At 40.6% G+C, this 17,585-nt stretch overlaps 2 protein-coding genes across 2 annotated transcripts in view; one reads left to right on the forward strand and one right to left on the reverse strand.

The window, feature by feature from the left end:
• The window catches only part of ap1m3 (adaptor related protein complex 1 subunit mu 3), a 32,906-nt gene extending 25,135 nt beyond the window's left edge, over positions 1-7,771 (forward strand). The window contains exons 10-12 of the mRNA XM_039811811.1: positions 1,424-1,549; positions 2,005-2,080; positions 6,045-7,771. Coding sequence (XP_039667745.1) covers positions 1,424-1,549; positions 2,005-2,080; positions 6,045-6,067 — 225 coding nt within the window. The 3' untranslated portion in view covers positions 6,068-7,771. The remainder of the gene's footprint in view (positions 1-1,423; positions 1,550-2,004; positions 2,081-6,044) is intronic.
• Positions 7,097-17,324, reverse strand: LOC120565625 (transmembrane protein 125). The gene is made up of 3 exons (XM_039811529.1): positions 16,994-17,324; positions 12,446-13,517; positions 7,097-7,167 (listed from the first exon to the last, which is right to left on the reverse strand). Exons 2-3 carry the CDS (start codon positions 13,062-13,064, stop codon positions 7,097-7,099), a joined length of 690 nt encoding a protein of 229 aa, XP_039667463.1. The 5' UTR covers positions 13,065-13,517; positions 16,994-17,324.
• Positions 17,325-17,585: the final 261 nt, after the last annotated feature.

Raw genomic sequence — 17,585 nt, forward strand, 5'->3', positions numbered from 1 at the left:
ACACACACACACACACACACACACACAAAATAACATCTTATTTCTCCATGTTCTGCTGTTTCTTTTATAATGATGTCGTCGGTCTCTGCTGTCACCAAAATATAAACTCTTCAAAAGACGCATTTCTAAAAAAAAAAAAAATCGTATAGCATTAATTCAGTTGCGGTTCCTATTATCTGTCAAGTTCTGATATCTCCTCAGTAATTCATTACACCTTCCGCCTGTCAAGGAGGCTTAAGAATTACCATTACTGGTGATGGATTGTTATCCAGCTGGCGTATGACTCTGCAGCACATTATTCTCGGTCACTATCAACCTTTGGACTCTATAAAACTGCATATTCTCACAGGAAACCCTACTCAACTTGTAATTTTTGATGGAGGTTCGAGGAAACAAAGATAAAGCAGTGGCTTGTTGTGATAAGAGACTGATAAACACACTCAGCCACAGTCCGCCAGCCTTCAGCTCCATCCAGTTATTTACAATCCCGGTACACAAACATGACCCTCCTGTAACACGGAAAGTATATAAAGCTTTTAGAAATGAGTCAATTTGCCATCAGCTATTTTATAAGCATGAATATGTGCATCTTTCACAGATTTCTCATTTATTTTAACGATTACATTATGCAAAAAAAGAAATATTTTCTTATCAGCTGTAGGCACGGATAGGGATAATAAGGTTTTTCACAGCAACTGTATAATGGCAAGGGGAAAAATGCAGTTATCTGCCAGAGAACAGTTTGGGTTATATCCAAGGAGAAAGTTTTGTCTGAGCTCTTCTTGCTGGTTTGAAGTGGGCGGGGAAAAAGGTGATGTCACAAACGACAGCATACAACATTTGACAAAAAAGAAAATAAATAATTGTGATGACAACTAGTGGGTTGTTTGCTTTTTGTTGCCAGGCTACTGTCAATCAAAACTGATAAGAACACATCCACACAGTCCTGATTAAAAAAATTAACTTTGATGGTTGCTTATTTAGTCACAACTCTTAAATGTTATAGAGAAATTGTGATTTGAAACCGAAGTTTCAAGGGCTTTGAAGTCAAAATGGAAACTGATTCGCAGCAAGTAAAATCAAAGAGCAAACTAACAGAGTGCTCGGACGATGTGTGCCAGGTATGAAGAATGATTAACCTGAATGTTGTGTTTATAGCCTAGATATGTCTGGCAGATGCTAAATCCCATCACATGATGTCTGATTCACCTTGATGTGTCACGTTGCCATGAATATAAAGTTTGTCTTGTTTTCCGACATAACCTTATTAATTAAAGCCAGACTCCTGGGAACAGAACTCATCAAACCAACTAATCAGTTTTATCTCAGCAGCTTTGTTAACATCACTCTGAATGTTCTCTGTCTCCAGATGCAGTAACAGCTTTGTGGTCCTCTTCTCTTTTTTGTTTTTTTGCATGTGTAGGGTGGTAAGGAGTACATGATGCGGGCGCATTTTGGGCTACCCAGTGTGGATAGCGATGAGCTGGAAGCAAAGAGACCAATCACAGTTAACTTTGAGATCCCTTATTTCACTGTGTCTGGGATTCAGGTTGGCCCCTTTATTAACAGCCATTACACAATATGAAATATAAATGATCACCACCTGAGTATAACAAGCCTAAGGTGCTTCCTGTTTTACACTTTGTCACTATCCTGTAAAAACCATGTATCTCCGAAACAAAGCCTTTCATTAGCTAAAAACAACGGCACACAGTTAAGTTTTGTAGTTTTTTTAGATAATCAAATGTTTTTTTTCTGGTTTATTTATTATTTTTAGGAACATTTTCTCAACCCATAAAGGAACGTTTAGTCATTCAATTTATCTGATAAATTCATAATCACCAAATTTGGAGATACATGGTTTCCTATGGACAAAGACGGTTTAAGTGGGCTGCCATGAACACACTGAAGCACACAGACTATATGAAGTAGATGTTGGTGTGTGTTTGTGAATGAGTGAATAATGAGTGAAATAACTATTTTTAACCTGTCTGTGTTCCCTAGGTGCGTTACCTTAAGATCATAGAGAAGAGCGGTTACCAGGCGTTACCATGGGTGCGCTACATCACACAAAGTGGAGGTAAGAACAAACACCCATAACCCCCCTCCCACACACACACACACACACACACACACACACACACACAAGCACACACATATTCTGACACCTCAACTTGCTTTTTACCAAATTTTAAATCACAAAACCATGTGGAACTCATTGGGATATTTTTTTTTATGTAAGGTAACAAGAGGTCAGGAATTGTGGTGTGAAGGTGGCAGCCTGTAGTGATTGTTGCATCCATAGTTTTAAATCTGCTTTTATTTATTCATCGAAAAAACAGAACGATCGACAATCAAAATAAAAGTTAAGTTTAACAACTTAAAAAATCAACTCCTCGGCCTCATCACAACCGTGTGAATGTGGTTTGTTCAGATTTGCTTGACATCAGCATCTCCTTTCATAGAAGAGCAAAATAAAAAAAAATAAAAACGCACATTTACAAAGGAGGTAGATGCACACCAAACTGAGCAAAAATAAACTGAAATGTATTGAAGTAAATTACAAAGCATAACTACAACAAAATGTGGAAGTTGGAATCAGTGTTGTCCGAGGGTGCATGAATGCCGTGGTAACTGTGAGAGGTGCATGTTGCCAGTGTAAAACAAAAAAGGTACAGTAACAACAGCTTGGTGAAAGGCGAGGAGACTGACACACTGGCATCTGGGCACGCAGGCTGAAATCACACAGGAACGCTGGCCAGGTGTTGCCCGTTAGGGCAATCAGAGCAATCAGACCTCAGCTCAATCAGACCTCCGCTCAATCACACCTCCGCTCAATCACACCTCCGCTCCACCCAGCGAAGGACCTGCACAGCGTGGCGCAAAGCCCGACGCAAGTGTCTTTGCTATTTTAAGACCGTCCAGCGCCCACGCCATTTAAATAGCAAATGCACCTGCGCCCATCTTTGTGCCCATGGGCGTGCTGGTCTTACAGGGAGGTGTGTTCAGGTGAATTCTTGCCGTTTCGCTATCTTTGAGGCAGCGGGAAGTGATCGCGCCATTGACCAGCAAAAACCTGGTCTAAAGTCAATAGCGCAGCATTTCATTGTTATTTAACAGCGCATTAGTAAAATGCGCCTAGGTTTATGCACAGCGCGCGCACACTATGCTTGTTACACACACACAAGGAAGCGCAGCAGCACACAAACACGCAAAAGATTACATATAAAAATATTACGGTGCAAATCCGCCATCATAATAGCAATGCGCCAAGGTACAAACGCGCCTGGCTTTGAAAGGGAATGGGAGATGACACTCTGATTGGTTTATTGCATGTTACGCCCAAAACACACCTATGAATTAATGAAGACACTAAGTACAACCCTTTAGAACCATGCGCCTGGTGCACGGACCTTTGTTTTTTTTCGCCGTTAAACTAGCAAAAGTGGATTTGGACACGGCCTAAACGCACCTGCGCCATGCGCTTCACGGCGTGCGCTTAGATCGTTAAAATAGGGCCCACAGCTCCTCCACTTGCCTCCCTTCCTTAGTCCGTCCCACCGAGGAAGCGTGGGAGAGACGCAAGGAAGACATGCGAGGAAAGGAAAACTAGGAAATGTGTTTTTAGAGGGATCAGACGTCCTTTCCTCTGAAGCGTCACGTTAATTCGTGGGGGCGGAGGGGGGTGCGCAGCGGCTTTCAGGTGCTTCCGGGAAGGCCCAGCCATCGTACCAAGGCAACAGGACTCTGGGGGCCATCACACATTGAAGTTCGATGTTCGAACACATCTGATTTATTAAAGTGAATGTTAATAACAAACATCCAGTGCCACATTGTGTAGGACTTGTGAACTCCAGTTTTACTGTTTTAAAATTTATTTTAAGTTCATGTTCCCTAAAAGCAGGATGTTTTTTTTGCAAATCGGAGGTTACCCCGCGGTTAAAAATGATGTTTTCCTTGCGAGAGCAGTGTAAGGATCAGTCTTTCTGCAACACTATTCAGTGTGTGCCCTAGGAGTGAACCCAGCTGTATAACATCCATCATATCCATTACCTGGCTCTATCATCATGAGCCATGACCTAAGGGGCTTAGACTGACACCACACATGATGCCAAGGATAGACATGTTACAAGCCTGCTAGCTTGTGGCGTCAAATTCTTTCTTTCTCAGTTGTCCAGATTTTTAACAGGGCTACGGTAAAGCTGAGCCAGTGCAGTCAAGTTTGTTTAGCGAAGCTGGTACCTGGGATCTGTAGATTCAGTCTCTGCCCTGGGAATGAACTCTTCTGAATCTGCATCTGTCAAACTCATGTGTGACACCAAGCGATGTTTCAGTGTTAGTGAGCTCTGAACTTTTATCACCCCACTAACTTGAGATTTTACCTGGAAAACATGTTGAAGTAGCTACATCTCTACCTTAAACACATGGTTGATTTGTGCACATATCACACATAATTGCATATTTCAACATTAAAGCCACAGTATATTGATGAGAATGCAGCAAAATCCTACTTACTAGCTCACTAGTTATAATGGGGGGATGGAGCTGGAAGCCAAATACCTCCACTGGACCACTGCCAGAAATCCTTAAGTTTCATATCTGCCATATACGCCCAAGAGATAAACCTGACTCTATAACATCCTTCATTTCCATTACCTGGATGTGTCAGGTATGAGTCGGGGGCTGCTTGAGGTTGAATGATGCCACAAAGTGCCAGGAAGCTCCCAGGGTGGCAATCAGCGAAAGCCAAGTTCACTATCGCCTTGCTGTAACATCAGCAAGGAAGCAAGAGAGAGAGAGGAGGAGGAGGAGGACAGGGGACGAGTAAGAGTGAGAGAAAGAACAGTGATGAAGTTGGGGGAACTGGAGAGAACGCTATCACCTTTCTCTTATTGTTACCATCAGCAACATGCGGCGGGAGAAGCAGAGAAGACAGTGCTGATCGCATTTCACTCAGCACTACATGCACACACACTCGCACTGATTAAACAATACCCTGATACTGTAGACTGACTGTGCTGACTTATTAATGAGTGATGAACTGGCATTTAGCAGCCGTACAGCAGTAATTTCACGACTATCAGACTGTCAGTGGTCAGATTATGATCGGGCAGCATCACCCTGCAGCTGGATCTTTGAAACTGGCCGCTGAATGTTGATGCTGTTTCACAGATGTCCTGAAATTAATAAGCAGAGTTTGTAAGCATCAAAGTTTATGAAATGTTTTCTATATTGCATGCAATTTTTGGATTGTGGATACATTTATAACTTGAAGTGCAAGGTAGAGTATGCTGTGTGTGGACATTGGACCAGAAGCTGTGGATGAAATTACTTTTGTATTGGTTCATTCATTGAAGTAATGCAATTTCAGATAGCAATCTTCATGGCATTTGGATATTTTTGGACATCCAGTTATTACACACATATATGTGATATATTGAACATGTTTTTGTTTTTTGTTTTTTTAAACCATGGATGTTGCAGTTGAGGTTTTCTTACCTCTGGACCAGAACCCAGAACAGAAAATGTCTTCCCAAAACCGCAAAGTTGGAAATACACTTTTGTCTAAGATATCATTGGGTGCTGTAGCATTAATATCTGTCATTGGAACAAAAGGTGTCTACTTCAAACCATGAAAAACAGCCCCACACCAAAAGTACACACACATATGTGGACACTGGTGACCACATACTTTGGGCCATGTAGTGTTATCTTTTTATTAGACAGTCCTGAATACACAACAATTATAACTCAGTAAATCTTGATTTTGCCAATTGAAGAGTAAGATATTGTCAGTATTTATAATAGTAAATGTGATTTTAACACACTATTTCAGTCTAGTCTAGACATGGAGTATTAAATATCTATCTAAGAAAGGCATGTTAAATGTTGGTAATGTGATTTAGTGGAAAGCAGCGACAGCTAGTATTTGTGCAAATCTTGTTTAGGGATTTAATGGGGCTCAGATTGGCAATGATGTGATGTGCAGGAGTGATGAGGGGAAGAAAGCTGTGTTAATGCTCTGCTGTTACATTTCTTGGCAGATTACCAGCTCCGGACACAGTAAAGGGCACAGACGCTGCTAGACGAATGGCTATTTTCTCCCTCTGTCTGTCTTCCTCTCTTCTCTCTTCTCCTCTCTCTGTTTCTCTGGCTGGGCCCCGTCTGCAATGGACAGCAGAGGACAAGCGAATGAGGACACATGAAATGAGTTTCTCACCCTGAACGGAAAGGAGATGTCATCCTTTCCTATAAGACTTTCTCAACTCAAGACGGGAAAGGCTGTTGCATGACCTCTGACCTGTGATTTTGTTTTTTAAAGGGCTCCTCAGGACTCCAGCAAAATGTTTTAATGTGGGAATAATGAACTGATAACTTTGTGACACTGTCTGTTTCTGGCAAGCTCTCATCTCCTCACTTTTAATGTGAAACCCCTTCATGCTAATTTAGAGCACAATTTTAGGGAAAATACATTATTTTTAACCACATATCCTCAGAAAAGAGAACATTTAGAAACATTTTAAAATATAGAATTTGGAGCATTATCTTTGCTTTTCCACTGAAACATGTAGCTTTTACTGTCTAACATGCAAACCAAAAAAAAAATAGTGCCAATACACAGTAAGTGTGATCGGTAATTGAGAGAATTTTTATTTCTCAAAGGGCTGGAATATTGCAGATGGGTGATTTTTCTCAATGATAAGTGTGCCATATACTCCATCAGATTTGATTCTTTTCTGTAGAGAAAGTTGTTGCTCCACGCAGGATGTTAACCACTAGACCACATCTTGGTACACCTGTTAGCATTTTTAACTGTAAGGGTTTTTATTCCTCATTTTTTTTGTCCTTAATAACCACTTTATTATCCATATACAGTACATTTTAACTTTGTTGATAATCTCCATCCCTCTCAAAGGCATATGTTTTCCGGAACTTTTATATCATATATTCATTGCCTTAAAAGAATTGCCTATGTATCATCGCCTTGAGCACTGTGAAAATAATCCCCAGTGCAATGAAACTAACACCAGCGACCAGATCAATGATTAATAAGGCACAATATGGTCTGAGGCGTTGGCAGTGTAACATAATACCATTAACGCGCTCTCATGGGGCCTGTAACCTTGTCCTCGTGCTTGAAATCAGCTTGCACCTTTGAGGCAGAGACTGAAGGAATGAGCATGTTGCAGATGTTTTGTCATATTTATATCTGTTCTTACTGTATACTGTACTAGTTAGTCCCCTGTGGAAAATGTTTAGACAAAATGGAGGGGAGGGGAGGGGAGGGGGGCAGGACAAAGGTAAAATAACCTGCAGGTATTTCTTTGCAGAATCTGAGAACATCGATAATATGTTGAGGTAATTGTTTTTCCATGACTCTTTATCTGTTATATATATATATATATTATATATATTTATATATATATTTATATATATATCCACCTCTGCAGGCCCATATACTTCTTCAAAGCAGTTTGTGGTGTGTTTTACTCCCTCTGTTGTGCATGCATTGCACCACATCAGTTCAGCTGCACTGCCAACAGCAAAGAAGAGAGTCCTGTGTTGATTTATTGCATCTCTGCTGTTAAGTACAATTACAACATATTACAATCATTCCATTATCTTGGGTGGGGAACAGTTTTCTGACACCAATGAGGATTGTTAATAAGTGTTTTTGTGTGTTATCATGTATTTGCATTTATTTATCCACTACTATTTGTCCATGGGAAGCAAAGGGATGTATTTGGAAATAAACATTTTTTGTATCTTGTTTTGGAATGCTATTTTTTGGTTTGTTTCTAAGATGATTTTTTTTTTTTGTTTAGCTGACAAAACGTGACTGTCAGCCGGCTACAGAGCACCGTGAGGTGACCATCCTTTCAGGGGCCATTGCAGTTCATGCAGTGATGACAGTTAAGTTCGGGCAGGTTTAGGTGGTTTGGATTAAAACACCGGTCCCCTTAAGTAGTACTCCTGGGACATGAACACGTGTTTCCTGGGTCTTTTGTTTTCCCCAGGACACGAGCTCCTCTTCCTGGCTTAAGAAGCCCTGAGCTTTATGCTTTTAGCTTTAAGCTTTTATTACCCACCCACCTAAAAAGTGAAAGTTTTTGAATTTACAGAGACCAAAACCTGTAGCAGATAAGTGACAGCCAAACTAAAGCCGAGCTTTGACATAGAACATTAGAAATGCCAAACCCCATTACCATTATTCTGAGATACAGATATAAATATATTTGTAGTACACATTTTGAACACACTAAAGATAAACATTTGGGGAAAATATTTATAGACAATTTTCATTTCGACTTGCAGTAAGTTATAGCACATAACACATTTTTGTCTGGTTTAAATCATTTGTGTTCAAATATATTCTCTGTCTTGGCCTGACAGAAAAGCTGTGAATTCTCTCCTCCCACTCAGTCCTCTCTCCACAGTGTCCGAGCTGCCTCCCTCTTCGCTTTGCTCCTCTCTTCATGCTGTCATGCATCAATACACAACCTGCCCTTGCTACATTATACTGTGGGTCAAAAGACAGATGCATGTAAGTAGGGATTACTGGATTTCTGTGTTGTAAAAAAGTAGTGAACCTTGCTGTTTGCTGTTTGCTGTGTGTGTGTGTGTGTGTGTGTGTGTGTGTGAGAGAGAGAGAGAGAGAGAGAGAGTGGTGCTAGTCTATACCAGCCCCTACAGCCCCGCTGCCTTGTGCATTGTGCTTTCAGTTTGCTGTCCGTCATCACTCCAACAATGTTTAACTGTGTGACCCCTTTTGTCTCAAGGCAATAGGCTGTGCATATGTGCAGACGGATAAAGAGGCGTGACTGACTCTCTCTCTCTCTCTCTCTCTCTCTCTCTCTCTCTCTCTCTCTCTCTCTCACATACACACACAGACACACACAAATGAGACACAATGCAGGACGTTTTCTAAGGTTTTTCCGTAAGGCGATGTGAGAAATGACTCTCAGAGGCATGGGAAACATTTCACAAACACGCATGACCTTCATTTGCCACTGTGCACAGTGTGTTTTTCTTAATAGTGAGAGCTTGTTTTCATTGTAGCAAGTGTATCTTTCTACACTTCTGATAACAAATGAGACTCTATAATAGCAATTCAGCAATGTCAGCATAATGGAAATTCCCATAATCTAGTGAAAGATGAAGAAGCATATTGACAACCCAGTTCAAACTTTCGCAAGTGCATTGAAATTCTATGACAGGCCATATGGATGTAATGGATTTAATTTCACAGATTTTTTCCCCCCACCAACAGTTATTTATCCTTCTCTGCTTTGTGAGGAATGATAATGGCCAGTACAAGTACAAGTACAGCCACACAGTACAATACTTTGAAAAATGTCAATGATGTATGTGTATATTGTTTTCCTTCCTGTTCTATTTGAACAAATATCTTGAATATGTTGTTCTTAAAGCCATACTGTCATAAAGGAAAATGAACAATGTTTATATGAATGATTTCTTTAGTAGTGATAAGTAGCCTATTGTTTCATATTTGTTATGTTTCTTTGCATGTTAAAAGCTATAGTGCGTAGTTTCTGTCGGCCTCCCCCCCCCTCCCCCCCAATGAGGAATTCTAAGTAATGACAATGAAACTGTTGGCACATCCACATGATGTATGATGATGATGTATTTATGTTGAACCGTCTACGAGCCTTGCGTGATCCTCACCACCCCAACCCCGCGCAATCGCTAGTAGCCAAGGAGGACACGGAAGATTAAAAAATACATGATGGACTCTTCAGAAGAGGTCATTATCTTCACTCGATTTTCTGCGCGCGAAAGTCGCCGGACGCCACCAGTTTCTGAACATTGCCATACAGAGAGAGTTTTGTGCAGCTGATCTGAGTCATTAGCTTTGTATCAACTCATTCTGCAATGGCTTGAATGTAACAGATGTTCATTAATATAAAAAAAGTTACGCACTAAAGCTTTAACTTAACATGCTTATTTTAGACAAATTGACTCCAGAAAAAAATTATTTATTTTTACGGTTACACTTTACTTGAAGGAAACTACATAAGAGTGACATGACACTGTCATGAACGTGTCATAAACATTATAAACAAGTCATAAACGTTTATGACATAACGCTTCTTTTAGTAAGTGTCATTCATTTTTTGTCATGACAAGTTATGGTTATAGTTAGAGTTAGGGTTAGGGTTCATGTGTCATGACAGTGTCATGTCACTCTTATGTAGATACCATGTGTTACAATTTTTACTAATGATTTTTATTAATGACTACTCATGTAAACTTGATTTGTCACTCTGTGTTAATACAACTTGAGCTGTTAAGTTTCACCTTGTGTAAAAACAGACGGTTTAAGGCAACGGGTTTCCATGCACATTTTAAAGTCAACTAATTCGGGATAACTGTGTAGTTTGGACCAAATACTCTTTGTCTTTCAAAAATGCCAGCTCTTTCAACCTAGTTTTTTTATTTTTAAGATTATTTTTAGGCCTTTATTTGACAGGACAGCTAAAGGGAGAAGGAGGGGGTATGACATGAAGCAAAGGGCCACAGGTCGGAGTCGAACCCAGGCCCGCTGCATCGAGGAGTAAACCTCTATATATGGGTGCCTGCTCTACTAACTGAGCTATCCGGGTACCCTCTTTCAACCAACACTTCTGGAAATACATTTATTTGCTTTCATTAATTAAATTTTAATTTATGCTGCGTGTGTGCTCAATGCAAATAATAACCCTAATCTGCAACACGTTAGAAACCCCTCTTTTTTAAATAAGAGTTTACAATGACATTGTCCTCACAGTCGTTATGGATCTCTGCAATTGCCTACTTAGACATTCAGCAGACACAATGGTATATAGAGTTCGGCTTCCCATGATTGTAAGTCCAGTAGCTATTTATAGTCTCTTAAGCGCTGATTTGGTATCCACCAACTCCTCAGGAAAATACCTTTAGCTAGCAAGATGCTAGCTAGTTCGTCAGCCAAAGTACCTTTGTTTGCCAGTTGGAAGTGGGTAGCCTACTGTATGTAGTTTACTGTACAGTGAGGCTTATCAGAGCTTCATGGCTGAAAATGTTTGCAAGGAAACAAGGATTGATGAGTTTGAGACTCCATATAATATAAACAATGAGCTAAGAGGCTAAGAAAGTCAAGATTTGTGAATATCCATGCACAATGAATGACAATTTTACATCATACAGAGTCATTTCATTTAGTGTTATATCAAAAATATAGATTAAAGCAGGTTTAAGGAAAACAAAGTGCTGCAAGACTAACAGTCAAGACAATAATGGGTTGATGCACAAAAACACAAATTATCCATACATTCTTAAGTGCTGTGATATAATTCTCCGACAATCATGTTGTCATGTATCATGTGTAGGCAGCCAAATGTTACAGTGAAGTTCTGACCAGGTCCATCACAAACACCAAAGCCCTACTCCATGTATTATGGTAAATTATTATTGAACTGAGGAAAAAAATGAGATCACAGGGAGAAGTCATTCCAAATGGCTGGAGTTTAGCATCACTGAGGTATTGACCATCCTCGAATCCCTCAAATTTGCAGGCTCTATATTTTCATATCTTTACATGAACATGGACAGAGTAAGGGTGGTGCGTGAAACACAAAGAACATTTTAAAAGTTGTTTTTTGTTTCATATTTCAGCGGTGGCCTAAAGGTGAAAGAAGCGAGCTTGTGACCGGGAGGTCGTTGTTTCAATCCCCAGACCGACAGGATAAAAAATCTGGGTGGGGAAAGTGAAAGCGCAGCGCTTGTCCCTCCCTCATTACCACCACTGAGGTGCCCTTGAGCAAGGCCCTTAACCTCCAACCGCTTCAGTGGAGCTGCTCAGTGGCCAGCAGATCAGACTGTGATTATACTGGGCAGCTTCCAGGTATGAATGTGTGAATGTGATCAGGGCGTTCCTGCAAAAGAGAGGTTGCCTCTCAGTGAACCTTCCCTGAATAAATAAAAGGTATTAAAAAAAAGTGTGACAGTCCAATTTGTAGATGACCCCTCTAATCACTCCCCTGTGTTGACTTCATCTGTGTAGTCTTAGAACTTTTTCTATAAACACCATTAGTGAAGAAGCGCTTTATATAAAGCAAATGTAATTCTTTAGTATGTCCTTTCATCCCTGCTTTGTGTGCTTATTGCGGACATCTTCACCAAGCAGATATTACAACTTCACCTCGTTTGGCCTCAAACTCAGTCTAATCGATAGTGACAAAGCTGAAGCATGTAAGGGATGAATCTTGTTCTAAACTGATTTCTTGTGATATTTGGACATAAAGCTCTTATTTTATTGGAGGTTAAATGTTCTGACATGAAGAGCAAGGGGCTAAAATACACAGTCGTAGTGTGGTTACTTCTCATAATATAAAATTAACCACACTGGAGGGTTTTTTTGGGGCCCCCCCCCCCCCTTTCCGCAAACAATAAATAAATAAAAAACCCCCCCCCCCCAGCAACCGTCGTCCGTGCCTTGTCCTCTCAAGCAGGACGACCGAAAAGGAGTATATCCCAACGCCCACCACTGCAGCCCCCCCTCCAGCTAGCAATACCACTCCAGAGATGTACATGTCATTAAGGGCTTGGCCAGGCTTCGGCATGTGGTTAGCCAGGGCCAGGTATAGTAGAACCCCTCCACAAATCAACAATGACAGCCCTGTAATCAAAACCACAAGGACGTCCGACAAACCACCACTTTTTAGCATGTTGATGCGCTGTCGGCTTCGAACGCAATTCATGTCCTGCACAGCCGAGCTGAGCAGTTGTTTGAGCAGGACCCCCAGGGCCAGCAGGCAGAGGGCCGTGCCTGCGCCCAGCCGCCATTCGCTCGAGACGCTGGTGGTGGTGGAGAGAAGGCCGACGCCACCCAGCCCGCAGCCCACGATTAGAAGTACAGCCACGCAGTAGCAGAGCAGAGACTTCCCAGGATCTCTGAACCACCACAGCTCTACCTGCTCTTCCAGGATGCTGTGCTGAATCCGAAGTGGATCTGCTGGACCATTTAAGCTCAGCTCGGGACCTCTCTGACCCCTCAGGGGGGCAAAGTTGTCCAGTTCAGGCATCCTGATGCCACTCCCAGCCTGCTGAATAAGGCCACCACCACAACATAGAAAACAGAATCCACCAAATAATGCTTTCGGTCCTTATTTCATTCACAAACAGCCAACATAGTTTTATCAGGACCAGCAGAAAACTACAGTTTTATAGGGTTGCTACGTATATTATCCTGATAATCTTAAAGGTGGCTTGAGTTGGCGGAAGTGAATGCAATACACAAAATGTACCAAAACACTTGACTGAGCTCAGTGTATTGTAGTTGTATCCGCTGTGGCCGCTACTCAAAGGTTCCACAGCAGTTTAGGTATCTTGGTCCTGTGTGAATGAAAATGTGTATAGCTCATGCTAACTGGATACAGAGGTGAATCCAAATCATCCTAACAGCTTCCACATCCAAAGCAAAGAATCCAAATATCCACAGAATTTCCAGTCTGGTTTTGCAGGGCGGCAGCCGTCACCTGAAAAGGACAGATGTAGATGTATCAGGGTTTGAACAGTGTTTGATTCCACTTTCTAAATTTATAAAACAGTGTAGGATTATTTGCTTATGGGTTCCCTCTCTGCCTCTGGTAGCTGTGGTACTTTGCTTATTCATAAGAGATATGTCTGAGGTAGGTTGTTTAACTCAGTGCTCTTTACAAATCCATAATAATTTGTCCAGTGTATGAACATGCTGGTGTTACGACTCATTGAAAATGCTACCAAGAAATATAACAAAAGGATGTAAAGGTTTTAAACAATGCTAAAGTGATCACATATTACACTTGGCAAACAAGTTTGCTGTTGTTCTGTGTGTCATATTATGTGCTGGGTCATATATTTTGTTCCTAACCAGACCATAAATGACAGGACATGGATAAAAACCCATCAAACCACACACACACACACACACACACACACACACACACACACACACACACACACACACACACACACACACACACACACACACACACACACACACACACACACACAAAAAAAACAAACGCCTTTGTCTCAGTTTAACTGTGTGAACTACACAAGCCACACACACACAGTTTTGATAATGTAAAAAACTTGATGTGCTGACACCGGCAACCTTTTCTATCTCTCATTATCACTTTGCTAATGAGTTGACGACACGGAGATGGCTGTATAAAACAAGCATCAGCTGCCGGTAGAATAAACAATGCCCATCCACACACACACGCACACACACACACACACACACACACACACACACACACACACACACACACACACACACACACACACACACACACACACACACACACTCTCCAGTACCTTGAGCCCAGTTAATCTTCTTTTCTCCCTAATGTGCGCATTGTTGTCTATACTGAACTGTTACGTCTGTTAAAGAGTCCTAATACCTGACAATATCGTTTTCTAATACATTCTGTTGTATTCCCCCTCTTTACCTTACCTCAGCATATTCAATCTCATCACACCCCCATAACACAATCATGTAAAGATACACAACACACACACACACACACACACACACACACAAACAAACATCCTCAAGGTTATGGCTTCCGACAGCTTGTCTTTTAAAACCTGTCAGCGGCTTTATTTCTATCAAAGTCAGCAGGGCGTGCGGCACAAGCCCACGTGCCCCCAACACAGGCTGACAGGAGTTACAAATACTGTTCTGCAAATTTAAAGTTGCCAATCTGAACAAGCAGAACATGAGCTCACATTTAGACTAGAATATCTTGTCCATGTCCTTTTTCTTTTCTTTTTAAACCGGTGGCACCTCTAGAAAGCAGTTAAATTGCAGCAACAGAAACACATTTGTATTAGATTGATTCGACCCGTTTAGAAAAGACTACAAACTAAATGCAAGATCCTATTTCTTATTAGCGTGGACAGGTATCGCCTTGTGCTGAGGCAGAGCAGTAACACTGTGACACGGCAAGATATGAGGTGCATACACAAGGTGTGAAATGAAGAGTGAGGTAATTACAGCAGAAAAGGAGGGGTGCTTATTGGCAACATGCTGTTCTGGAAGCTTTTCACATCCTGTATCTGATGGATGATAGCACGTGTGTGTGTGTGTGTGTGTGTGTGTGTGTGTGTGTGTGTGTGTGTGTGTGTTTTCAAGAATGAACAGATGTAAATGACTAGAAAAAGGTAAAGTGCATGTATATTTATTCTCTTATGATTGGCTTGTGTATAGTTCACATAGTTAAACCGAGACGAAGGTGTGTGTGTGTGTGTGTGTGTGTTTTGAGTCACTAATTAATCCCAGCTGGTTTGAGCTCAGTGTCACTGACAGGTAGCACCACAGAAATAGCACAGTAAATGAGGTGTGTGTCTATATGTGCTTTTGTGTGTATGTGTTTTTGTGTGTCTGAGGTTGAGGCGCCAAAGGTGTTAAGGTGACAAAAACAATATATGTGATACTCCACCACTATCCACCGCTTTGTCTTATTAAAAGTTTGAAAATATCACCTGCCATCATGCAGTACAAGTTTATGAAAGATTATTTTTCTGTTTCAGTAGAAAGCTCACAGTAAAGGGAAGCAGGGACACAACCGGGTGATACAGCGAGAAGTGATGGCACGCAACAAAGATCATAAGATGAAATTGAACCCTTAACGACACAAGTATATCTTACTCATGTTGTGCTTCTCACACTCTGATCCGCATAGACATGTACACACACAGAACTGCTGGACCGTGTCTGCCTTTCCTGTTTTATCACTTATGTGACCTCTAGACTTCTAGACATCATATAAGCCGTGTCATATTGGCCTCATAAATATCTTTACAAAAGCCCTGACTCACCGCTTCACTCTCCACTGGCCTCCTAAGAAAACAGGTACAGAGGTACAAACAATTTACACAACTCCACATGACTTAGTGTACCACAGCGTTCTTGTCATCTGGAATTAAAGTCGCTAAAAGCCGCTTTAAACTCTGCAATTTTGGATTGACAATCGTGAGACAAAACTCGTGAAATCTTTGGCCTATCTGTGAAACGGACTATCTGGAGATGAAAAAGAAGAAGAAAAAAAGAAAAGACTTTCACAAAACCTCCTCAAAATCTACCGGCGCAGATGGATGACGCATATAAAGTATGTTTCTCTATTTATATCGTAGCACTGCAATTCACTACACATTCATAGCACAACCTGACATGTCTCAAATTGATATTGTACAGTCTGAAACAGATGACAGGCAAGATTTTATAAGACCCATCTTACAAGAAATCTACACGATCGTTATCATACACTTTAAAGCCTTTAGTCAGGAATTAAACCTGTCCATCCTCTACACCTGTGCACTAAAAACCTCATGCAAATGATGTCTAATGATGAATCTTCACACCTATGCTGTGAATTTTTACACAACTCCCACAATGCTCTTTGCATATTCATAAAATCCGCCGATGTGCTACTGTATCCGTCTGTAAAAATAAATCAGACGGAAAACAGCTTTATAGAAAATTCACTATATCCTTTCATTTGGCCAAATAAGGGAGTTTGGGATTTAAAATTCAAACTCCTGCTAAATCATAAGGACAATATGACAGCTCCTAACCAACAGTTATATCAGCGTATTTCACTGTCTGAAGTATCTCACGGAAGTTATGGAGAGCTGCACCAGTGATCATTATAACAATTTATTTGAAACAGATACTGTATCTGAAAAAAATCCTAAATGGATTGCTTTTAATTGACAAGAACGATAAATGTATCCTGGACGCTCAGCCCAGCAGTTGAAACTAAAATGACTGAAGACACGCTGACAGTCCAAACATTCTCTGTCATGCTAATATACTGAGAGTAATGATGAAAAATCCCAACGATAAGCGTAAACCTTGGACATCTTTCGCTTTCTGTTTCTGCCTCCTCTAGATTTTCTTCCTGCAAGGTCAACAAAGGAGCTGTGCTTTGGAGTAAAAAACACTATACAGCACTCCAATTACCTGAGAAGCTTTGGGACTCCGGAATTCCCCCCTCTGTTATGTCAGCCCGCTGAATTCATTTCACCGGCCATTAGTGTCTCATTTTATTTTTAATGCGTGGTTCTTTTAAAATTGGTAGTCTGGCATTATATGCTAATCAGAATGCCGGTAAGCAGAGTAGGTTATAGAACAGCAACAATAGCCAGCGTAAGTGGAGTATCCAAAATCTGGCTTCTTATAAAAAACTGCAGGGAATCAGTTGGGATTTTTAGTAAGGAGAATGGAACTGAAAATCCGTTGGCACAAAGTCAATGTTGGACCAGTTAGCAGAGGTGTAATGGACAACGTTACAGCTTAGAAAAAAAAAAAAAAAAAAAAAAAAAAAACAAATAAAAAACCCTTTTAGAAAAAAAAAAAAAACACTACATTACATAATTGGAGCTAATAAAGGCAGCAAAAAAAAAAAAAAAAAACTTTCACGAAAACCCCATATTTTTTTTTTTTTTGTTTTTTAAAAAATTTTTTTTTTTTTTATTTGTGGGGAAAAAAAAAATTAAAAATAATCCCCTTCTTTTCCATTTAATTAATTAAATTAATTTAATTAAAAAAAAAG

The sequence above is a fragment of the Perca fluviatilis genome, chromosome 9 (assembly GCF_010015445.1).
Source record: "Perca fluviatilis chromosome 9, GENO_Pfluv_1.0, whole genome shotgun sequence".
NCBI classification, from domain to species: Eukaryota; Metazoa; Chordata; class Actinopteri; order Perciformes; family Percidae; genus Perca; species Perca fluviatilis.